The sequence below is a fragment of the Schistocerca americana genome, chromosome 3 (genome assembly GCF_021461395.2).
Source record: "Schistocerca americana isolate TAMUIC-IGC-003095 chromosome 3, iqSchAmer2.1, whole genome shotgun sequence".
In the NCBI taxonomy this organism is placed as follows: Eukaryota; Metazoa; Arthropoda; class Insecta; order Orthoptera; family Acrididae; genus Schistocerca; species Schistocerca americana.
The window spans coordinates 154,161,214-154,187,726 of record NC_060121.1 but is presented as its reverse complement, the minus strand read 5'-3'; the positions used below and the strand labels follow the sequence as shown (position 1 = coordinate 154,187,726).

Below are 26,513 nucleotides of genomic sequence, written 5' to 3'. Positions count from 1 at the left end.
CACTGTTTTGTTGTTTTATACGGCGCATTTCCTTTGCAACTTAAGTTTTATTTTCGTTTTTTTTTTTTCTCCCGTTCATCTTTTGTTGTTTCAATATTATTCTGCAGTAGTGGGATACAATAATATCCTTTGTTAGAGTTGGTTTTTACCAGTCAAAATCATAAAAATTTAACTGAAAACTAAAACAATGAAAAAATCCCAGAATTCTAAACAATTCCCGGGTTTTTCCCAGTTTTCTCCCGGATGAAAAAATTCCCGGATCTCCCAGTCATCCCGGGTCATATACACCCTGTTCACCTCCAGAACTCAGTATTGCGCGGCCAAATCACTGGCATTAGCAACATCTCATAGGCTTGGGTATGTAAGGTCTAATAGTAGATGGAGGAACCCTAACACAGTGTACTCAGGTAGCTGTGGAAAATTAAAAGCCATAATGAGGTGGCAGTCTTCCCTATCTCTCTCTCTCCATCATTCCTGCATGTTCTTTTTACATCGACTATGCCCTGCAATACCCATTCTTGTTTCAGTTCTGAAACATTCATGTAAATAACATCGGGGCACATGACCACATCTTTGCTTGAGTTGGGCATCTCAACGTGTGTATCAGTCACCCAATTATTTGGGCTTTCTTAGAAGTTCCACTTGCTTTGACCTTTTAGTTTCAGCCAGCAAAAAATGATTTCCCAATCTTTTAACAGATATTGAGATATCAGCAAGCCCTTCTAAACTTTTGTGTGTACAGAAAAGGGACACTTTTTCAAATGTCCCCTCCTTCTTCTTGATCACTAGGAAAATATTCCGATTTATACTTCTTTAGCCCTGTTACAAAATACAATCTGATTTTCAGGAGCAGTAGCCTCTCTCATTCCTTTGATAAGTGGGTGCGATATCTCCCAGATGGTACATCCATCCAGGAGGTATCTAGTTGATTCGTCATGGTGTTCCCACAAGCAGCTAGGGAAATAAAAGGCCCACCTAGGACAACTGCACATCTCAACAGTGTGCAACCTCTTGAGACTTACTTTTTAACACAGGGTTTTAAGATTGAGGGCTTTTTTTAAGTACGGGTTTTACCATCCTTGCTATTCAGGCAGTTAACCAAATATCTACGTTCCACTGCTGCACTGCATGGTGGTCACTACAGCGTACTCAGTGTGTACAGTTATAGAAGACTGATGACACTTACCAGTCCCCTCAGTAAAACTGAGTTCCATAAAGCACCCACCATTTGGCATCACTGGGAGAGGGAGATGGGGAGGGGAGGGGAGGTTGGGTGGGAGGCATGTATGGCTTATAGAATGCTGTGAATGCAGGGAGCATGGCTCCCCACAGCGTCTGGAAGAAACAGCAACTTCATTAAGCTGAACACGGTGGTAGGATTGACAAAAATGGTGTTACTAATGAACTCACAGATAAAGATTAGACTGTGACTGATGGTGTCTCGGCAACACTTTCATGACTTCTTTCGTTGGTTTGTCAGATAAATTTTGGAGACTTATCAGTGCAGTGTATCTCTAGTCATGGAAGATGTTTACAATTGCACACAACGCAATTTCCAGATATGACTATATACATTTTGCAAGCATAGACAGTATTTAGTATCTGTTTCAGAACTGAAGATTACTTCAAGAGTAAGAATAAAATTGTATGACAGACAGCAGATGGCTTAACACATTAATTCAAAACTACAGTCATTAATCAAAGGTATGAGTTTTACTATGCTGTACTGTGGCAGTTATGATGTGAATTAGTATTGTATTCTCTGTTTTCAGCTAAAGAAGCCATCTCATTTTTACCTAGGTGGACAGAAAATCTATACATTGTATTATTGCACAAACTGTTCTATCATAAACTGAGTGAGTTTCTGATTAATAAGAATACTTGCAAAAGGTGATTAAGTGAGAATCTCGGTGGAACAAATTGGAAAGTTTTGGGTAAGAGTTAATTAGTGGCTGACATGAACACAAATGTCAATAAGCCATATAGTGATAATTTACTGTAAATGCAGTGTACAGATTATATTTCTATGATTTATTTCCCAGCAACAAACTTATTCATAATGAAAAATCATTACTAATTAGTATGTAATTAATCAGATCATGGATTTACAAATAAAATGTGATTTTTTCCTTCGCATTGTGACTTAATTTTCAATATCAAATTAATTAGAAAGAGTAATTACATATCAGGCACAAAAATCATAAGCAAGAGAATGGAGTTTGATCAATTGCTGAAACAGTTTATTTAGGGATGTGCTAGACACAGCACAAGGTATATTATTCACTTTGTTTTCATTGCATCCCCAATCTACACAAAGAATACTTAAATGAGGTGTATACGATATTGCAACTTCTTATATTTGGGGGCTGTGCATCTGCAAATTAATAAAAGTAGTAATACATACACACAAAATCTGCTTGTTTTTATGTTTTTTTTCAGTAGTATAAAGTGAAACAATCTAGAAAAATATCTGTGTAAAGCTGTTTAAGGCACTAAACTTCTTGCTTTAGAAAATTCAGTTCATAAAACAAAACATTAGGCTACAAATTCAAGATTTTTTTTATCACTTAACTGAAGCATCAATTGTCTTATCTATCATCAGTTATCTTGTTTTCCACACAGAGATTCATTCTGGGATACAAAACATTACAAATTTTAGAATTTTTTCAGCATTTAACAGAAGGTTCAATTAGCTGAATTTCAACAAGACATTTTACGTAAATAAAGAGATTCATTCTGTAAAACAAAATGTTACAAATTCCAGAATTGTTCAGCACATAACTGAAGCATAAATTATCTGACATTCAACTATATATTTTATTCTCACAACATTTAAAGGTATGGACTTATCTTCAATTATAACAAATAATTCTGATTCTGAATATGCAACAACAGAATTGTTGCAGTTCAAATCTTCACTAGTTAGATCTCTTGCAATCTGCAAGGCGTGATCCTTTGTTATTGGCATATTTTCACTGGAATTTGTATATTCCCAAGGTATAACTAGATCTCTGAACACAGGAGACTGGGCTCTCTCTGATTTAATACTATCAACCTTATGGCAAGTAACAAGACAGGCCTCTTTTAACATGCTGAAGACTTCTCCTACTAAGTTTACTGCTTTTAGTGCAACTGAACAGAAGTATTCAAATCTCACCCCCGATATTTTATATTTTTGGTCAAATTCAACCTGAGAAAAATTTGGTCCCAATAAACGTTTTTCCTCCTGTAGCTGCTCTAGATACAAATTTTCCATATCTTTCACTACTTCCTTCACAAACATGTAAATCATGTTTAGAACTTCACAAATACTTCTGCCAAGTGGGTATTTCAGATCACTAAAAATCTTCACTCCAAGATCAAGTAGAAGAGGTATGTTAAATTCACCAAGTCCTCGTAAAAGTGTTAATATTTGCCCTCGAAGGTTGAAACCAGCATCTGCAACAGGAACTTGTGGCTTTCCAGATGCTGCTGTCAAGTTCTCATAATGGTTTCCAAACCCAATTTGTGGAAAGCTGTTAGACATGTGTGTTACAAAGTTCCTTGTGGCATTCAAAATGAGGTCTCTGAAGTATGCAACACACTCCCTGATTCCAGACTCATCAATGATGTATGAAGCTCTGTTACAACCTGATTTGAACACAACTACATTATTTAAAAATGACTCCCCGAATTCTTCAATGTATTTTACTGAGCGGATTACGTTGCCGCTTTCAGAAAGTTCAGATTTCTTGCCAACAATTTTTCCAGCAAGATCTGAAAACACTTTTCTGTACTTAGTACTTCTCACACTTGTCACAAATTTCTCCAATCTTCCTTGACGGGCTTCTCTAATTAGATTAAATGCAGTTTTCGTAGTTAGAACTGAATGACCAAAAAATATAACTGATGAGATTAACTGTGCTACATCACTTGGCCGGATGTCATTTTTCTTTCTTTTCTCATCCAAATTTAATATTTCATTGGCTACATTAATTCCACTAACAGTGCAAGAAGTAACACTTAGAGCAGCAACACACACTCTTCCTTCCATATTCAATGCATTCCCACTTTGTGCAATCTTTGGGATTATTCTCGAAGCCCCACATGATAAAATACCAACAGCATTCCCCACAATAGACAGCCAACAGTTTCGTGATGCACTGTTGGTTAATCCTATAGTTTCTTTGTGTTTCTTCCTATCAATGATCTCCTTTGTGCTTCTACCAATTCCATATGCACTACAAACAGCAGTAGTGAGGACTGATGTTGCTAAAATAGGTGCACTTACTGGGAAAGACATTGCTGCACAGGCTAACCCAAAGTTACCAGCTGACACAAATGTAGTTGCAAGATCAAGACCGTTGCATATTTTTGATGATAGTTTCCTTGCAGGAGTCTTTCCAAATTCTACCTCTACCTGGTGGTTTACATTTAAGTGGTATACACCACCCTTAGGATAGCAATATGAACAGCTTGGAAGCTTGTTATTTTGTAAATAATCTTTCCAACTTTCATAAATACGACCATTGCGGTCAATGAAATGAACTGTAATATCATTTTCATTACAGTATCTAGGCACTCTGAAAACTGGCTCTGTTACCACCTCAGTGTGGTTTCCGGTTTTCTCCAAGGCCAAACAGACAAAAATTATAGACATCCAAGTTTCAGAGTTTTCCTCTAAGAAACTGTGATTGTCTTGTTCAATGAGTATTTTGCAAATCTCTTTTATTTTTTCAAGTTTACACGAATCATATTCCCCAGAATCGTCCCCTGATGGTGGTCCAAAAAGAGCATAACCTACTTTCTGACGCATGTAATAGTGCTCTGTAATTTTGTATGACTCCCAGTCTGAGTCTCCCAGGGTTTCGCAGAATGTCTGCTGCAGTGAGATAGCAACTTCCTCCCATGTTTCTGCAAAACTTCTGTTGGGTTCACGGGCCATATCCACAGCACACCTCTTGCGATTCATTGTGTACGTTCTGGAAACAAGAAGAAATTTTATTTTGTAAGCATTCTAAGCAAAAATCTTCAGTTATAAAATTAATCTTGACTGTTCCATTAAGTTTCGGGTGTGCAGCCGCAAGAAATCTCCTTCTTCTTCTAATATTTCGGCTGTATAACGTTCAGCCATCTTCACAGTGAGACGCAAGACTGCTGCTCCAGTGCTCGCTTCGTCCCTTTATACTGTTGTACCGCATGACTGCGCATGCGGCCACAGATGCAAATGCACCAGAGACGTTGGTCGGCGGCAGAGAAGTGCATAATGCGCAAGTTGTATCTATGACTCCACAGTTGATCTTTGTTGGCATATCAATATATCGTTGTGAGCTGCACTGTGACAACGCCTTTGCCAGTTTATTACAGCAAGTGTCGGATTCAAGGATTTATCAAGATTGAAACCACTGTCTCCATTAATTAAGTTCGTCGTCAAGCGAATTTCAATTGCCTCCTTTACTATCGAGTCCCAAAAGGACGATGTAGCTGCCAAAATTTCGACATTGTCATACAACGTACTGTGACCATTATCAATACAGTGCTCTGCCACTGCCAACTTGTTAGGTTGTAAAAGTCGTGTGTACCTCTGGTGTTCTGTACATCTTTCTTGGACAGTACGAGTTGTTTGTCTGATGTAAGAAAGGCCACATTCACATGGAATTTTGTAAACTCCAGATTTTCGGAGCAGCAAATCGTCTTTGACGGAGCCCACGAGTGCAGCTGTCCTAGGTGGAGGACGAAAAATCACTTTTACTTTGTGTCTGCCGAGAATGCATCCTATTTTTGATGAGAGGCTACCCACATATGGCAGGAAGGCCATCGATTTAAAGGTTTCTTCATCTTCTGCTTTCTTTGTGGCCTTTTTCGGTTTCATTTTCAGTGCCCTCTGTATTTGTTGTGGAGAGTACCCATTGTCTTCAAACACTCTTTGTAAGTGGGAAAGTTCATCTTGCAGACTGCTTTCGTCAGAAATAATATGCGCTCAGTGAGTCAAAGTTCGGAGAACACTCATTGTCTGGGCAGAATGGTGGCAGCTATTTGCACGTAAATACAGATCGGTGTGTGTCGGCTTCCTATACACTTCATGTCCCAAAGTGCCATCCTCTCTGCGCCGAACCAAAACATCCAAGAATGGAAGGCATCCCTCCTTTTCAATTTCCATTGTGAACTTTATTTGATCGTGGAGGAAGTTCAGATGTCTTAAGAAGTCTTGCAAGTTGTCTTCACCATGCGGCCAAACTACAAAGGTATCATCAACATACCTCCAGAATACTGTGGGTTTCAAGTCAGCAGATTCAAGCGCCTTCTCCTTGAAGTCCTCCATAAATAAATTGGCCACCAGAGGGGATAAGGGACTACCCATGGTGACTCCGTCCATGTGTTCAAAAAATTCGTTGTTAAATAAGAAATACGTGGAGGTCAGAACATGTTTAAATAAAGCTGAAATCTCTTTGTCAAAACTTCTTTCAATAAGTTGTAGAGATTCTGGAAGGGGAACCTTTGTAAATAAAGCAACCACATCAAAATTAACTAATATATCTGACAGGTTCATTTTCAGTGATTTCAGTTTACTAATGAAGTCAGCCGAGTTTCTTATGTGGTGAGTACATTTTCCCACAAGTGGCCTCAACAATGATGCCAAATGTTTGGCAACGTCATAGGTCGGAGAGTCTATGTTACTCACTATGGGGTGTAGAGGAACATCTTTCTTGTGGACCTTTGGTAGACCATAAAGTCTAGGAGGCACCGGACCACTTGGTTTCGATCTCCGAACAACTTCTGGTGGAAAGGGAGAATCATTCAGAAACGATACAGTTTTGTTCGCCACTCGATTAGTGGGATCCCTGCTGATCTTCCGGTACATGCTATCACTCAATAAATTGTACATTTTATCATAGTATTCGTCCCGAGACAATGCCGTGCAATTATGAAGGCTCACCCACAAAGGAGCAATATATCTGTGGCAGAGAGGGCTGCTCTATGCAAGCTTCGCCTTGATACTCAGACGGTGGTACTCCCAGCAGATAAAGGTAATGCTACTGTTTTATTGTCTCGGGACGAATACCATGATAAAATGTACAATTTATTGAGTGATAGCATGTACCGGAAGACCAGCAGGGATCCCACTAATCGAGTGGCGAACAAAACTGTTTCGCTTCTGAATGATTCTCCCTTTCCACCAGAAGTTGTTCAGAGATTGAAACCAAGTGGTCCGGTGCCTCCTAGACTTTATGGTTTACCAAAGGTCCACAAGAAAGATGTTCCTCTACACCCCATAGTGAGTAACATAGGCTCTCCGACCTATGACATTGCCAAACATTTGGCATCATTGTTGAGGCCACTTGTGGGAAAATGTACTCACCACATAAGAAACTCGGCTGACTTCATTAGTAAACTGAAATCATTGAAAATGAGCCCGTCTGATATATTAGTTTTGATGTGGTGGCTTTATTTACAAAGGTTCCCCTCCCAGAATCTCTACAACTTATTGAAAGAAGTTTTGACAAAGAGATTTCAGCTTTATTTAAACGTGTTCTGACCTACACATATTTCTTATTTAACAACGAATTTTTTGAACAGACGGACGGAGTTGTCATGGGTAGTCCCTTATCCCCTCTGGTGGCCAATTTATTTATGGAGGACTTCGAGGAGAAGGCGCTTGAATCTGATGACTTGAAACCCACGGTATTCTGGAGGTATGTTGATGATACCTTTGAAGTTTGGCCACATGGTGAAGACAACTTGGAAGACTTCTTAAGACATCTGAACTCCCTCCACGATCAAATAAAGTTCACAATGGAAATTGAAAAGGAGGGATGCCTTCCATTCTTGGATGTTTTGGTTCGGCGCAGAGAGGATGGCACTTTGGGACGTGAAGTGTATAGGAAGCCGACACACACCGATCTGTATTTACGTGCAAATAGCTGCCACCATCCTGCCCAGACAATGAGTGTTCTCCGAACTTTGACTCACAGAGCGCATATTATTTCTGATGAAAGCAGTCTCCAAAATGAGCTTTCCCACTTACAAAGGGTGTTTGAAGACAATGGGTACTCTCCACAACAAATACAGAGGGCACTGAAAATGAAACCAAAAGAGGCCACAAAGAAAGCAGAAGATGAAGAAACCTTTAAATCGATGGCCTTCCTGCCATATGTGGGTAGCCTCTCATCAAAAATAGGATGCATTCTCGGCAGACACAAAGTAAAAGTGATTTTTCGTCCTCCACCTAGGACAGCTGCACTCGTGGGCTCCGTCAAAGACGATTTGCTGCTCCGAAAATCTGGAGTTTACAAAATTCCATGTGAATGTGGCCTTTCTTACATCGGACAAACAACTCGTACTGTCCAAGAAAGATGTACAGAACACCAGAGGTACACACGACTTTTACAACCTAACAAGTCGGCAGTGGCAGAGCACTGTATTGATAATGGTCACAGTATGTTGTATGACAACGTCGAAATTTTGGCAACTACATCGTCCTTTTGGGACTCGATAGTAAAGGAGGCAATTGAAATTCGCTTGACGACGAACTTAATTAATAGAGACAGTTGTTTCAATCTTGATAAATCCTGGAATTCGGCACTTGCTGTAATAAACTCGCAAAGACGTTGTCACAGTGCAGCTCACAAGAAATCGATACGCCAACAAAGATCAACTGTGGAGTCATAGATACAACTCACGCATTATGCACGTCTCTGCCGCCGACCAACGTCTCTGGTGCATTTGCATCTGTGGCCGCATGCGCAGTCACGCGGTACAACAGTATAAAGGGACGAAGCGAGCACTTGAGCGGCAGTCTTGCGGCTCACTGTGAAGATGGCTGAACGTTATACAGCCGAAATATTAGAAGAAGAAGGAGTTTTCTTGCGGCTGCACACCCGAAACTTAATGGAACAGTCTTTGCACTGCCAAAACCTGAAGATTAATCTAGACTGTTTGCTTAAAATGTTCCTCTCTTTATCAGACACCTAAACTAATTTTCATTTTCATCATCTCAATACCAACTACTATGCTGTATCATGCAACTTGTATTTTCCAACAAAGATGGAAAGAAGTATCATTATTTACCATGACACAAGAGACAACAGCAGAAACAAAATATGACAAGTAAAGTGTGAAACTAACGAATGGAAAATTTTGGAATGTGATATGGCAACACTGAGAGGTAGTTGGTGCCAAATGACACATGGAATGCTGCTCACATTGTCTTGCCACTTAGTAAACAGTAAACATGGGGCAATGGAATGGTACGCACTGTGCCTTTGGAGTAAAAGCCTATTAAGAAAAAAGAGTGGAAGGCTTTCATCAATAAATTTGGTATCAATTCAACATCGGATGGCACGATCGTGTTCCCTGAGAGCATGCGACCAACACCTGGGTCCGAAATTTTGAAGCAATGGGTTCTGCAATGAAGAAGCAATCCACAAAGAGACTTCGAACCAATCAATCCACAAAGAGACTTCGAACCAATCAATCCACAAAGAGACTTCGAACCAATCATACGGGAAAAATTATCAAGACTGTGCGAACTATTTTCATAAGAAACCAACAGTGCTATGTTCAACATCACACAGAGTCTCTACAGTTGCATTGTTTAAGTGTTCAATGATTACTGAAAGTGGATTTAAAGTACCATGCAGATTGTTCAGCAACTTCAACCTAACAATCTACTAATGTGTAGATGATATGCTAAATGCATGTTAACAAAAGTGTACGATGACAATGATGTCATTAACAACTGTAGATGCTGGACAAAGCTCACTTCCAACTTCGTGACTTTATCAACAGACGTAATTTTCACTAACAGTCTCAGCAAAATCCGTATCAGCTACACGAGTGTCCACTGTACAACAGCAAGGTTACTATACAGTGCACCATGTCATTAAGTTGTGTTATAGCCCCCTACTTTTTTTGAAGATGATAATGGGAGCCCAATCACTGTAGCGTATGTTTGGTGTGTTGCCATAATGGCAAGTTTCGTTGCACATCAACTGTCCCATTTCCCTGCCAACAGTTGGTTTCAACATGGAGGAGAATGGCACATATGACACAGATATCAATGGGAGCTGTGTGATGACTGTTTGGTAACTGTGTAATTTCAAGGCATGGTGACACTGCGTGAACCCCAAGATTGCCTGACCTGGCAGCGTGTGATCTCTCATCCCACAGCAACCTCACCACAGATGCAATAAAAGAAATAACAGATGTGCTCAGACTGACAACTGAACAAAACTACTTTCAGTTTGAGAAAGAATATTATCTACAAAGTGATGGACTGCCCATGGGATCCCCAATATCAGGAACACTAGCAAACATTTTCATCAGTCACCTAGAAAATCAGATATTTGAAAAGATAACCACTAATGAAAGTTTCAAAATCATATACTGGTACAGATATGTGGATGACATTATTTGTCTGGTAGATGAGCCAAGTGAAAAAATAGATGAATTCCATTCAGAAATAAACAAAGCTCATCAGAACATAAAATTCACACTTGAAAAAGAAAAAGAAAATCAAATAAATTTTCTTGACATTACAATAAAAAAAGAAAATGGCAAACATACATTTAACATCTTTAGAAAACCAACAGCCACAGACACAATAATACATTCCACATCCAACCACCCCCACAGCCAGAAACTTGCAGCACCGAGACACTTGTTACATAGATTATACAGAATCCCACTCAGCAAGAGAAACTATGAACAAGAAATGAGTACAATCATACAAATAGCTAGGAACAACGGGTATGACACACATGTGGTACACAGGCTCAACCAAAAAAATAAAAACACAAATACAAAACCAACACAACATTTCCAGAATACAAAAGAACTCAAAAGCTGAAAACTTACAAACACACTCAACAAACACACACAATGACAACAACACACAGAAAAAAACCAGATGGTACACCATGACCTACACACATAAACTAACACATGGAGTTGCAAACATCCTGAAGAGACAGGGCTTCAAAATAGCATATAAGCCTGGGCAAACCCTCCGATCACACCTAAGCCAGCCAGCTACCAAGAGGGACAAATTCCAACAATCAAGAATATATAAACTTAAATGTCAAAGTTGTGATGCAGTATACATAGGCATGACATGCAGGAATTTTTGAAACAAGATACAAAGAACATATCAGATGTTGGAAGTATGAAACAAACCATTTCACATTTGCAGAGCATTTAAAACACCATAACCATCATCCTACAAACATGGAACAAGAAATGAAAATAATGAGAATAAGCAACCATGACAAACATCTTATACAAACGCAAAAAACTTCCACATCCAGAAAGCCATAGCGGAAAACAAACATGTGATAAATGAACAAACACACATCAGCACAGGCTCCCTACTACACATAATAAAGGAAATGATAACATAAAACAAAAAACTCTTCCCCACACCATCTGGACACACACACACACACACACACACACACACACACACACACACACACACAGCCCACAAAAAATAAATACAAATAAATAAATAAATTTATACCACTCCAAAATACACACACACACACACACACACACACACACACAAATGCATACACGAACAGACCACAGATACTTCAATAATTACACTCGAAAGTTTGGCAATAACATTCGATCTTTGGCAAAAACATTTGACAGTCGGCAACAGAAGCCAAAACATTGCATTGAAACAAGCGTTCAGTTCATAGTGCTGTGGAGTGTGGGAAAAAAAACACAAATTGGCATTGATAGGAAGAAGAACAACATCAAAAATGCAACAGGAGTGTAATATGTAAGAAATTGTCCACACAACCTGTAAGTACAGTTCAAAACATTACTACTTACTAGGAAATACCAACCACCAGAGCTGTTTATAACCTATAGGCACAGTGACAAAAATGTTAATTAATGAGCTAACATATGTACATATTCCAGGCCACTGATGATGCCTTGCAGAAAATAAAGGCACTAAAATTGTGTTTTATTCAGTTGCTGTCAGATTGTCCATAAGTAAAAATTATCAATATACCGTAATATTACACGCAACTGAGGCAGACAGGACTACAAAAGTTGAAAACATCAGCTTTTTCCTATTTTTATACGATGAAACTGACAAGTTGCTTCTCAATTCATTCCAATTTTTCATTGTTCCTACCTCTTACACTAATCCATATTAATATTATAAATGCAAATGTTACTGTCTGTTATGCTTTCATGACTAAACTGCTGAACCAATCCTGATGAAATTTGGTTAGGCAATAGCTTGAACCCTGAGGAAGAACATAGGCTAATTTGAAAAATTAGTATTTTTTTTTAGTATTATTAACATTTTTAAATGTAGTATAATTAAGCGTGATGCAGACGCATGCTGGTGCGACTTAGTGTTTATAGATTGGAGAATGTCGTAAGCACGGTTTATGATAATGACTTGCTATGCCCCCCTGGCAGAGCTGGAGAATTTTTGTGGAGATACAACAACAAAATCCAGCAGTAAGACTGAGAACCATGTTTAAAACTATTACAGTATGCTTCAAAAATGTAGCACATAGAACAAAGAGAGCTCAAGCTGTGATGGTTACTAAAACACAAGTCGGAGCAATCTCAGATCCACCGAACCGAAGGTGTAGGATGTAATGCGGCCGTAAGAGCTACACAGACAGTAGAACAATCACAAGCCCATCATATTTTTGATGTTGATTGTCTATCATCTTATAGCTTCCAAGACACCTGAAGACTCACAACGGTGGCATCATTTAAAGGCTATATGACAAACAGAGAGACAACATCCCTTTCCATGTAGAATGTAGGAGTCTTTTAGTGATGTTGCATTTCACTGTTATCCATTAATTGACTATATTAATCAGTGACTAATCATCTTAGGGAAAAATGTACCAAAGATGTAGGCACTGTCATTGATTGCAATGAGAGGAAGAAATGGTTGCTATGTTTTGCTCTGGTGGCAACACCTCACTGTCAGTAATAGCTGGCCCAGAAGAATCCCTATAAATTGCGCTTCTGCACAAACATAATGAATTTTTTTTTTTTTTAATATAACTAGAAAATAAAATGCATGCTTTCAGATGAATTCATTTGATGGGGATGCAGAAGTCAGAACACTAGGTTTTTCAGTGACTTTTATGATACAAGGTCAGATTTACCACAGGCTAGTTATTTGCTTCCACAAGATACTTATCACCAACATAGCAGACTGTAAGTGTAATAATATCAAGGTGTGGAAGAGAGATGGTTCTGAATATTTAGACAATTCATTCATAATATACCTATCTACCAATACTACAAACATATATTCATGTACATACATATCTATACCACTATATATCCAGATATTTACAAATTACTCCCACAATTCCTCACCCTCACTCAAAACTACCGATATGCGAGTGCAGCCACAAGTTTCAGCTAGTCATAATATACATTGTTCTCGACATATTCCTTACCATTCTAACTTTAAGAAATGAGTAAATGTATTAATAGTTACGACGACATGTTTTTAATCCCATGCCAAATCAAAAACCTTCAATTAACATTAAGAGATTCTTAAGAGTGTAGTTTTCCTAATTAAAAAAATTAAAAAATATTTACAGAGACAGTAATATTTTAAGATCTGCTTAATTGTAATTGATGTTGGTCAGTTCAGCTGTGAACTAAGTAAGACAGTGGCGATGTTTCATCATTTGTCTTGCAGTGTTGACAACTCACAGGCATGTGTAACTCAATCTGATCAGCTGCTGTGGTATCAATTTTGACATGGAAGTAACTTGGAGTTGTGGATACGCACACATTACAGAGACTGGCATCTTGAAATGCAATACTTATTTGTAGCAAGGAATATTAAATTAATTCAGGCTGTTGTAATACAATGATGTGAGTTGAAGAAATCTGCCCTTTTAATTCATTTAGCAAACTTTTGTGATGGTTTCATATATTCACTAAGCATTTAAACATTAAGTACAAGTACTGTTCTTATTCAAACTCATTCACAGACATAGTAAAACCAACAAGCCTTCACCATGCAACTATACTGTTGCAATTAGATCTTCCACTCAAAAGAGGCACCACAAACATGCATAGTAATTCTACTGAAATGTAATTTGTGACGTTTGATGTGGCACCACTGCATCTTGCAAAATCGTTTGGCACAACAGTGTGTTTCCACACATTGCTGTGGCTTGAGCTCAGTGTTCACTGTTTCATGACAATGTACTGCTATCCTGTCAGAGAGCACGTGTTTCTTACGAAACAATACTGGATTACTTGTTCCATTAAGATGTGTCAGCGAATGTTTGTTGAGCGGTTTGGTGACCAGCATGTTGCATACAAAAGTTAGTGAACAAGATCAAAAGCAGTGGAATGGTGTTGTATTTTCACGGCAAGGGACAGTCACCAATATTGGAAGAAAAAGTGACTGACGTGAAACAATGATTGTTGGCCTCTTCTGCAAAGTCTGTTTGACGCTTATCTCAGGAATGTGGAATGTCACGGGGCACATGTCACAGAGCTGCGAAGAAAGCTGGCACCTATCCATACATGTTTACAGTTGTTCAGGAACAGAATGTCAATGACGAAGATTCTGCCATTGGTTTCAGCAATTTATTGCTCAGAGGCCAGGGATATTACAGTACACGTTGTTCAGTGACGAGGTGTGGTTCCACCTCTCTGGCTATGCAAATCCTCAAATACAATGTAACGAAAATCCACATTCACTGGTTGAGCAGCACAAGCATTCACAAAAGAATGGCGTGTTTTGAGCACCATGTCATCGGACCAATATTTTTCAAGGCTACTGTGACAAATGCAGTTTTTATCGAAATGTTTCAGGAATTTGTGAACCAGTTTAACGATGAAGAACTTACCCTCAGCTGGTAACAACAGGATGGCGCCTTGAGTGACCATGGCTGAGGTTGAATCATTTTTCCCTGGCAGAGGGATTTCAAAAAGACTGTGGCTGTGATTTAACACCACCTGACTTTTTCCTCTGGGGTGGCCTAAAAGGCAAGGTCTACAGGAACAAACCACACAATTTGGAAGATTTACAAGAAAATCCAGGTAGTGACATCAGAGGTTCTGGCAGCAACATATGAGAATCCACAATGTAGTGTTCAGCTGAGTTTACAAGTCAAGGGCTGTCACTTCCAGAACCTTTTGTTATTCACCTTTATTTCCCCATGAACATGAAACATTTTCTGGTTTTAATGCAAAGCCTTTAATTGTAATTTAAGCAAATGTTTATTTGTGGGGCCTCTTTTGAGTGGGACACCATGTATTATGTTAGTTTGCTGAAGTTGGCAGCAATCTGAAACAGAACAGTTTGCACAAAGTGTTCTGAATTGTGCCCCATCAGTACTCAGGGACCGGCAGTCAACTTATCCCCGTACTATGGGAGAAATTACTGTCATCTGAATTTTACTGGGATGTGACATCAAAATGACCCTTCTTCAATAAAACCAACAATGAGCACAAAACTCAATAGCAGTCAACAAACGAAAATCTTTGGTCACGCAAAATTGGACTTTTGTTTTCATATCACAACTTACGTGTTATGACAGAACGCTGTTTCAAGGCAATGATGACTTATCCCAAACACGTCACCCTTGGTATGAGTTGTTATAATTAAATGTCACTTAATGACACATCAGTGGTAAAAGCCTTAAGAAGATTGTAAGATGAATGATAGAAGTTGTATGAGTTCAGCATAGTACAATGGATAGAGGCATGGAGTACAATGGCAGAAAAAATATGTTCATGCCCAGCTATATTTTAATATTTCTTCATATTTGTAAAAGATTCTGGGACTTTCTTATTAATTTACTAAAAGTACATTCTGCAATATTCAATGTTATTTACATGTAAGAGCACACTCTTTTGGGAGTGAGTTTGTTTGATTTGGTGACTTCAGTCTGATAAAATATGAAAGATTAAATTGCTGTGAGTGAAACGAGCAGCAATAACATTTGTATTCTTGCTTGTCACGAATATCTGACTGCTTTTTTCTGAATAAGTTGTGATTTCTGAGGGTCGGCTCAAGCACCACACTTCTGTAAAACTGATATGACCATGAAACTTAGCAATCAAAAAATGAGGTTGTCAAATACAAATCATTTTGATTTGAAACTCATTTCTCCTCTTACTACTGCTGGTCTGTTGGACGCTCACAATATAGCAATTTATGTAGGTTGCCAAAAATAAGATTGTTTCACATGGGATCCAAAGTGCCATCCCATAATGTTAGTACAGGCTCTTGAACAAAAAAGTCTTACTGCCACAGTATTAGTGGTTTTGTACGGCAAAGCATCATAGTCATCAAGGGAGCGACTGTTTATGATATTACTCTATCAGATCATTATTACTGTGATCCAAAGTAATGACTTTTCTGCTTGATTTTTGCAGGATACGATCTGTTTGACAACTTCTTAAGCTGTACTCCACTGAGTGCTTTGTGACAGGAGTAGCACACAATTCAAGGATGTAGCCAAAGGGTGTGATGGGATCAGACCCCTTCTATAACCTAACACACGACCTAATTGCCATATAGTGAAACTGAAAGATATTTTGATTTTCAGTCACATGACGAAAATGGGAACACACTATCACAAGTAACCAATGCTGAAGATAGATTTAACTGTTTATACATCCAGAGCACAATCACCAATCCCTACTTTAGTCAAGACCAATTGTTAGCCTTGCTTGAGTTCAGTTGTTGTTTTGTCAATCAGTTCATTTTTTACTTGCAGTTGAATTTAATGTAGTGCTACCATTTATTGCTTTTGTGCTGAGTGGTATTTTGATAGTTTCTAATTCAGGATAAGTTTGTAACAAGAAACAGGTCAAAAACTGATTCTGATTTGTCCACTAGCATTACAATAAGTTAAAAAAATGTAAATGCTATTATAATAGCCTAATTACCTATCTATAGCAGTCTCATGTTAGCTCTGGACTCATCATTTGGAGGGTGGTAGAACTTTGGAACTGTAGTATTTCTGTATTTCACAAGGTAACGGAGCAGTAAATATCATTACAAACAACATTAAATTAAAATCAGTGCATAAAAATACACTTTGACTTGTCTGTGTTGCACAAAAATCATGTTGATCAACAAAAATATTGACCAAATGGTGATTGTAACATTTCTTTAAAAAATTTGCTTAATATTCTATCAATAAGAGCACAAATCGCAAAATGTCGTCCAGTCTGGTCACCAGGACAGTGCTCAATTAAGAAAAGCATTTCCGATACGAAATGATAGGGAGGGGTTCGTGGAGAGTGAAAGGAGTATCTGATGACAGCATACTCTATGGTTCGTTCATTTTTAAAAGGTTTTTTCAGCAGGTTGCTTGAATTCATCCAAAATCTGTTTACACTCTTTTAACACTATAATCACTGAAGTCAGCAATTCTGCACACAATTAAACTTAGAATATGCATGACTTCATGCACTACCAAAGGACCAAACATTCACAATAAGAGGAAAAAAACATTCTATGTCAGAATTCAATCTTTTGTTGTGATGTATTTTATTTTAAAACAAAGTGTAACAACCTGTTTTTCAAAATTCTCCACTGACTTGGGGAGCCGAGCTAGCAATCCCTGGATTTGGGAGGTGAGATGGTTTGAATTGACCCACCAGTGACCTTGAAAATGGTTTTTAGTGGTTTCCCATTTTAAATTTAGGCAAAACGCCAGTGTTCGCTCTTACTATAGGTCACAGCCAATTCCTTCCAAATACCTTTCTTTCCTGACAGATACCAATTTCCTTAAAGATGCAGCCCCTTGCTTAAATGAAAAAAGCTACATCAAAGGTGAGCTAAGCACCTCTTCTGAGACTCCTGGTACTAAAAACCGTTATGATAAATAAATAATAACCTCATTTATGCTCATGTACCTGCCTGCTGGGACATTCTTTAATGCAGAAAATGATCTTTCTCACATTGCAAGAAGTAACAGATGCACACTTAAGAGAGGAAATTTTGGAAAGTGTAAGATGGATTAATTCCAGATACTTTGCATTTACGCCACCGAAAACTGTTCTAGCTTCTCTGTCAAACAAAGTAATTTACGTACATTTATTCCAAAAGCCCTCTCGATAATAATCATGGAGTCCCAAAAAATTGGCATTAGTCCATTCTTGATCACTTTCTTAACTCAAACCCAGACTAAAAGAAGAGTGTAAAATGATCTTGCAAGGTGAAGGGGGATTGAAGCATGACTACTTCTTAGCAGTTTGCCAAAATACAGCAATTCCAAGTACCGAGTTTATATCTCTGCTTGATGAAAACTTCTGAGATCATTATTGAATGAAATGGTTTATCGTTCTTTATGGAAATTTTCAAAATAAATGAATAGCATTACGTCTTTTTACGGTCCTTTTTAACAAATCGGACTCCGTCCTCCGCTGACAAAATCTTACCTATGTCCTTGCACAATTATCTGCAATATGTGCACCACATGAACAGTGTAACAACACAGCCTTCCTCACCCCTTCTAGTGGCTTATCAAAGGGTTTCATAAATTTCTTGTGTATTGATGATAGACGCCTGCCAGCATCTTAAACATGAGTTGACTTAATCATCCTGTGGTGGCAACCGATGTTTCGTACTTTTGTGCATGTTACACAATCCAAAATATCCAACCTTTCCTTTTCGTCTACTAACACAATAATAAGTGCATTAAACATTCATGAGAGCCAAGACGTCATTGTGTCGAATCAGTTATTGGAAGTGTATCAATATGTTTTATGCGCATAAGCACAATAAATTCTAGCAAAGCCACTAAGTTAATATATGTAAATTAGTTTTGATGATGTACCAGGAATTGTGTATCACAAATAAATTTGTAATTTTCGTATAATGATACAATATGTCCTGTATCTGCAATTTTTCTTCCTCCTTCCTATAAAATATATATATATTTTAGCTGCCATGCTGTTAGTGGTTGTCAGTAATTCTGATGCAAGGAACAACACACTAGGGTAAGTTTTGTGTCTTGTATTCATATTTGTTCCTTGGTACATTCCCTGTGTCAAGCAAACTCCTCATCTACAGTCAGATTATGAAATATGAGCCTTCTGTTACACTTCACAGTCCTATGAACAGGTCACACAGAGCACAGTAACAGCTTAGAGAGGCTAACTGCCCTGTTCTTTAGTTTTAGTCAACAAATTGCAGTTCCTTGATTTTGTCTTCCTAACAAGTGTTTAAATACCAGTTCTTCGTATAAAATTCACTTCATTTTGCTGGGATTAATTGTTTAGAAGACAAAATACATCCCATTATGATAGGCTTTTGTGTGGATAAGGCAATGCACATTACTGAATTTGCCAATGATGATCCTAATTCCGAATGAATTCTCTCCTGTACTGGCAGAGTTGTCACTGAAATGATGGATTCCCAATGGTGACACAAAATAAATAAATAAAATAATAAATAAAAAATCACAACTGGTTTCTCTTACCATAAAAATCATTGAGTACTATATCAGAATTTTCATGAAAGTGATTGTCATTGTGTGACATGTATATGGAACTTGAATCCTAAAACCTGTGTGTAAATATATGGAAATGACATTTTTCTCAATAACATGTGTGACAGAAACATTATACTATCCTCAGAGTCATTACATCACACAGATTTTCCAGCCTTACAAGAAGTACCAATTACATCTGCTGAAGGAAGAATAGAGTGGTGTGTTGTTCTTGCTGAACTGTATGGGTCAGGACTTATTTTGCCATTCTACACAAGTCATCGCAATTCTTGACATTAAAAAAAAAAAAAAAAAAAAAATCAATTGAACTGTGTTACTACTTATAATTTCATACTCTGTGTAAATATGTGGTGTTAACTTTCTTCGCAAAACTGAAATATTCTCCACCTGTGAATAAAAGAATAATGTAGAGAACAGTACACTAATACTACTACTGAAAAATAGCTGGAAACATAAAGATAAGTTGAAAACATCCACATGGGACCCCAAAAGCAAACAACCACAAATACTCCAACAAAACAGCCCAAACTTTGAAGACTTGCTACGAGGGTCATTCAATAATTAAATAGACAAATTGGTCTGGAGAAAACAGCATTTATTTTTACAAAACAATACTTTTTCTATTTTTCAACATAATCCTTTCGAACATGTATGCACTTTTTCCAATGGGCTACAAGCTTTTTTTAAAGGCTCCGTTTTGGGCCCACTGCTTTTCCTCATCTTTATTAATGATCTTCCTCTTTGTTCTGAGACAAACAGCAAATTTACCCTGTTTGCCGATGATACCACAATTCTAATTGACGATTTGATTGATCATGATCTTGAAAAAACTACAAATACTGTTTTTAATGACATCTTAAATTGGTTCTCCTCAAATGGTCTCTCGCTCAATGCAGATAAAACTCATTATATGAGGTTCCATACATCACAAAGTAATCCTGATGAAATTAACATAAAATGTAGAGATCAACCAATACAGAAAGTTGAAGACACAAAATTCCTGGGTGCTTACATAGACAGTAAATGTAATTGGTCAGTTCACATTCTTTATCTATGTAAAAAAACTTATCTCGGCAACATTTGCATTACGGGTAATTTCTTCAGTGGCTGAAGTTGACACTATTAAGGTTGCCTACTTGGCTACTTCCACTCATTGATGTCATATGCTATCATATTCTGGGGGAACCAACCACTTGCAAAAAAAGTTTTCACCATCCAAAAAAAAGCAATCAGAATAATGTGTGGGGTCCATCAAAGACACTCTTGCAGGCACTTGTTTCGGAAGATAGGTATCCTAACAACTGCCTCACAGTATATTTTTTCCTTGCTCACCTTTGTGTGCAAAAATTATTCCATCTACCAAGACAACAGTAAATTCCATGGTTATAACACCAGAAACAAAAACAATCTACATTTAGAAATGAAACGTCTCACTCTGGTACAAAAAGGAGTTTACTACTCCAGCATTAAGCTGTTCAATGCTCTACCACTACATATCAAATGTGTTCATACAGAACTGCCAAAATTTAAACAAGTTCTCAAAGATTACCTGACAGAGAAATCTTATTATACTGTGGATGAATACCTGAAAAAAAATGTATACCATCACTAAACGTATTGTGTCTAGAAGTAGTTCAATTGATTTTGTTGTGCATTTGGGCATTAGCGCACTTTTTGTAACAACAGATTGGCTGTACATGTATTTACTCTTGTAGGCCTAATATCTGATTTAATTTTGTGCTCTTATCTTTAACCTTTATTTGAAACTCCTTTTTCTGTCAAATGGTAGTTATGTTATCTAGCTGACATTGTATCTGTTACTGTATTTATAGTATGTCTTACTTAAACTATGTACAATTTGCCATTGAATTGCCCTTGTATTTATTGTAAGTTTAAATTGAAACCTGTACAATTTGACACGTTCCATATCCTTGTGATTGACTCACTAACTGGATCTACGGAACAAGAAAGAAATAAATAAATAATAAATAAATAAATTTATTCCAGCTGCAAAGAACTCTTTTTCGTGACATCTCTCTCTCATGACTGGCTTCACCTCATTTAAAAGCAAATCCAAGTAGTATTGGCTGTTCATTGGATGCTGCTCTTCGAGATAATCACAAAAAACTGCACGTAAAGCACCTCAAAACACCATCAACACGACTTTTCCTGCTGATGCTTGGGTTCTGAATTTTTTCTTGAGAGGTGAGTTCATGTGCTTCCACTCCATGCTTTGTCTTTTTGATTCTGGCTCATAATTGCGAACCCAAGTTTCATTACAAGTTAAAATTTTGTTGAGGAAGTGCTCACCTTCTCTTTCACAACGTTCCTTTAGCTCTGGCCACACTCTCAACCCTGTTTCCTTGCGTAGCCACGTCAACTCCTTGGGGACCCGTCTTGCACATCTTGCGGTACTTCAGCTTGTAACAGATAATGTTATGAACTGTACCAGTACTAACTTGAACCTTATCAACTATCATTTCCACAATCACACAGCGGTTGGCATGAATAATGTTATCAATTTGACTTTCAAGTGAGGGAGTTGAAATTGCAACTGGTCGGCCAGAACAGTGTTCATCAATCATCGAGTCACAACCATTTCTGAACTGCTCTATTCACTTGTAAAAATTTGCACGATTCATACAACCTTCACCATAAACTTCAGACATTCTACAGAATATACTCACTGGTTTCTCACCTTCAGCGAGTAAAAAACAAATAACAGAACTTTGTTCAACTAATGTGGACGATTCAAGCGGACTCGCCATCACGAAATGTATTTTTGAGGTTATAAACAAAACGATGTTGATACATCAGCTGATCAGGGTTCATCCCAGTGATTCCAAATTAAAGCCATAAAAGTACCAAACTCGCCCTACTAACAGTTTTTCCTCAGACCAATTTGTCTCTTTAATTATCGAATTACTCTCGTATAGTCTGTTCAAAGTAACTTTAGCATCGACAGATACAAAGGCAGCAGTAGGGCAAGGCTTACATATGAGGCATGGCACATTTTCAGCCAACCTCTTGAAACCAGTAGCCATAGTAACAACCTATAGTTCCCAAAGTTTTGCCTCAACTATAACAACACTTTTCAGGCTAACATATGATTATTCATTGCACTCTGTGTTTTTTTTCCATTTTAATTTCTTATTGTGGTGGGAGTTAATATTTTAAGTGTTGTTAGTAGCAGTCTGTTTGGTGACACTGAAAACTGTCAGAAGCAAATTCATCAAATGTCAAAAAGAATAGAGAAGTTCAATACTACTCTCTTAGCCAGGGGATTCCTGTTTGAGGTCGATCAAGAGAAACATTTTTACATCCCTACTTTGAAAAACAGAAACTTAATAGTGACCTGCCTCTCTCAATTAAGCTGCTGTGACTTTGGAAGCAATTAAATGATTTAAGCATCCTTAATTACCCCAATAATCCTGCCAGATAGAGGAGATCGACAGTTTAACGTGAAATTTGAACCACATGATTTCTAGGTGAATCTTCACATCACTAAAAGGCTCAACCTGGATTCGATGCTGCGATCTCTCGGTTTCCAGACATGCATTTTACTCAGACCACCAGATCCCTAATATCACAGATGTGAACAAGTGAAGACTATCAAAAATTGTTCTAGATAATGCTTCTAACCATCCTGTTATTGTTGACATGGCACCTACCATTGCAAAGCGAAAGAAGGAGATGACTGGTTTCAGCGCCATGATGCTGAAGTATATGATGATCTTAAGGGGAAGCTATGGATCAACACTGAGGTCACAAAAGTCACAGGATGGAAATGTGTACATATACAGATGACGGTAGTATTGCATAGACAAGGTATAAAAGGGCAGCGCATTGTCAGAGCTGTCACTTGAACTCGGGTGATTCATCTGAAAAGGTTTCCATGATTATGGCCACATGACAGGAATTAACAGACTTTGAACACAGAATGGCAGTTGGAGCTAGACACACGGGACATCACATTTTGGAAATTGTTAGGAAAAGTCAATGTTCCATGAGCCATGGTCTCAAGAGTGTACCGAGCATACAAAATTTTGGGTATTACCTCTCACTATGGACAACACAGAGGCCACGGCCTTCACTTAACAACCATGACCAGCATGACCAGTGGCATTTGCTTGAAGTTGCCAGTGTTAGCAGACAACTACACCGCATGAAATAACCACAGAAATCTATGTGGGACATATGATGAAAGGATCCTTTTGGAGAGTGCAGCAAAATTCAGCATTAATAAACTACAGCAGCAGACAATGGGCCCAAGTGCCTTTGCTGACAGCACGACACCGCCTGCATTGTCTCTACTAGGCTTTTGACCATATCAGTTGGACCCCAGACAACTGGAAAACAGTGGCCTGGTCAGACGAGTCCTGATTTCAGTTGGTAAGGACTGTTGCTAGTGGTGCAGACCCCATGAAGCCATGGACCCAAGTTGTCAACAGGGCACTGTGCAAGCTGGTGGTGGCCCCATAATGGTGTGAGCTGTGTTTACATGGAATGGACTGGGCCCTCTGGCCGATTGAACCCATGGAAATGGTTACGTTTGGCTACTTGGAAACCATTTTCTGCCGTTCATGGACTTCATGTTCCAAAACAACAATGGAATTTTTAAGAATGAGAATGTCTCATGTCATCAGGCCACAATTGTTCACGAGTGGTTTGAAGAACACTGTAGACAATTCGCGTGCCCGACATGAATCCCACTGAACATTTATGGGTCATAATCAAGAGGTCAGATCACACACAAAATACTAGACCGTTAACACCTCTGCAATTACTGGGGGCTACAGAGACAGAAATGATAACATAGCACAGCTCTTTCAGAACACATATGTTTGAGCAAGTTGAATGAAAAGTAAGATTACATGTGTTTGCCATGTGAGAGAGGGGGGGAGGGGGATGGTGAGGGGGAGAGGGGGGCACTTGTCACGGAATGGATTTTCCTGTGGTGAAGGTTTTGCACCATTTCACTTACAAAATCTCTGGTTTGAAAGATGAGACAGATAGATTAAATGAATGCCTTCTTTCTTTCTCCCCCCCCCCCCCACCCCCACCCCCCAGAAGTTTTTCATACATTTGGATACAAGAATCTTCTGAAATTATTGTATCAGAGTGTGCTTCAGAGAGATCAGAAATACAGAGAAGAAGACAACTGCTAAAAGCCTTCAAACATTCTTCTGATACATGAAATTAAATGTCCAAATTCATGATAGTGAATTGTGTATGAAACTGGCTAATGTTTAATATATATGCATGTTTCATTTTCTAAGAGGTGAAATTGTTAGAATCGTACGTAATGTTTTGAATATCATAAATTAATTTATGACAAGTTTTGACATCAAAAGCAGAAAAAATATGTTAAGAACAAATGTGTTCTCTCTCTCTCTCTCTCTCTCTCTCTCTCTCTCTCTACCCCCCCCCCCCCCCCCAAAAAAAAACCACACACACACACTCTTCGTTTTGTAGATAGTAACTGAAACTGTCATTACTTACTGACAGAATATGAACGTTTAAGACAGCAGGTGATCACACAGTTGCAGGTGGTGGCAACAGAGAGAAAACTTGTCACGTCATCAGGCAAGACATCTGCATGCTGCAGAATAAATATGCCATATTACCTTTACGTAAATCATCATGCTAAGAAATATGTGTTAGTGCTACATCACACACACCACATGAATTACTTTAGTTAGTACGGTGGTTTAAAGGCACTTCTTGCATGTTTAACAGTTTAGTGCACTAAGATTTCACAGAACTGTAAAAGGTGTGGTTCCAGAATACAAATCCTGTATTCACATAATGAAGCATGTCTCTAAAGTCATCACAAACAAAACATCACTAAAATATCAAGAGAGTGTGTCTTTCACAAAAGTTTAAGCCAAAAAAGATGAAAATAAAAGAATACACTTGACTGCCTATGCTCAGAAGAGATACATTAACACTAAGACAACAGGACTATTTGTATACCTAAAATTGTAGTAGTGGTGAAACTGAATGCAGTGACTGAGCTACAGATTTTTTTCTACTTTAATACGAGGTGTGTTTTTTTTTAACTAAGTACCGTTTTGAAATTAAAAGAAGACGTACTAAGCTTTTCTCAATAATTTTATTTTTACATGAAAGCCTGTACCTTAATCTACGCACTGCCGCCACTACAGTCTGATTCTTCCTTGTTTACGTTGTGTACTGAGTGTTTAAGATGCCTCCGATAATCGTGAGTCCCGCCGACTGTGCAGTATGGGCTGTTATAAGATATCTTAGCGCTAAAGGCCTAAAAGCGATCGATATTCATCGTGAGATCTGTGCAGTTTACAGAGAAAACATTATGAGTGATGGAATGGTAAGTAAGTGGGTGAAAGCGTTTAAAGATGGCCGCACAAATGTGCATGATCAACACTAGAGTGGGAGTCCTTTGGTTGTTAATGAAAGTTTGGTGCTGGACGTGGACAATAAGGTGAGAGAAAACAGACGCTTTACAATTTCCTCCTTGCGGGATGATTTTTCTAATGTTTCTCGCAGTGTTTTGTATGGCATTGTGACCGAGCACTTGAATTACTGAAAATTGTGCGCATGTTGGGTACCAGAAACGTTGACGGATGTGCACAAAACCAAACGTTTAGACAGTGCATTGACTTTCCCTGAGCGGTACCACAATGATGGTGATGATTTCTTAAGCCAAATTGTTATGGGCAATAAAACATGGGTGGCCTACATCACACCAGAATCAAAGCAACAGTCAATGGAAGTTGAGCAAGGGCATCGTTTTGCTGCAAGACAATGCCCGTTCGCATGTGGCGAATCCTCAGACCAAAGATCTCATCACATCTTTTCGATGGGAAACTCCAGATCATCCTCCGTACAGCCCTGATGTCGTGCCCAGCGACTACCATCTGTTCCTGCACTTGAAGACAATGACGAAGTCAAAACAGTGGTGATGCAGTGGTTAACAAGTCAGGTGCCAGACTTCTATGAGGAGGGTATTCAAAAACTGGTACAACGTTATGACAAGTGCTTCAATATTGACAGAAATTATAC

The 26,513-nt window shown here is 38.3% G+C and overlaps 1 protein-coding gene across 1 annotated transcript in view; it reads right to left on the bottom strand.

The window, feature by feature from the left end:
* Positions 1–2,213: 2,213 nt before the first annotated feature.
* LOC124605264 overlaps positions 2,214–26,513 on the bottom strand; it is a 50,518-nt gene continuing 26,218 nt past the window's right edge. Inside the window, exon 3 of the mRNA XM_047136827.1 lies at positions 2,214–4,961. Coding sequence (XP_046992783.1) covers positions 2,771–4,961 — 2,191 coding nt within the window. The 3' untranslated portion in view covers positions 2,214–2,770. The remainder of the gene's footprint in view (positions 4,962–26,513) is intronic.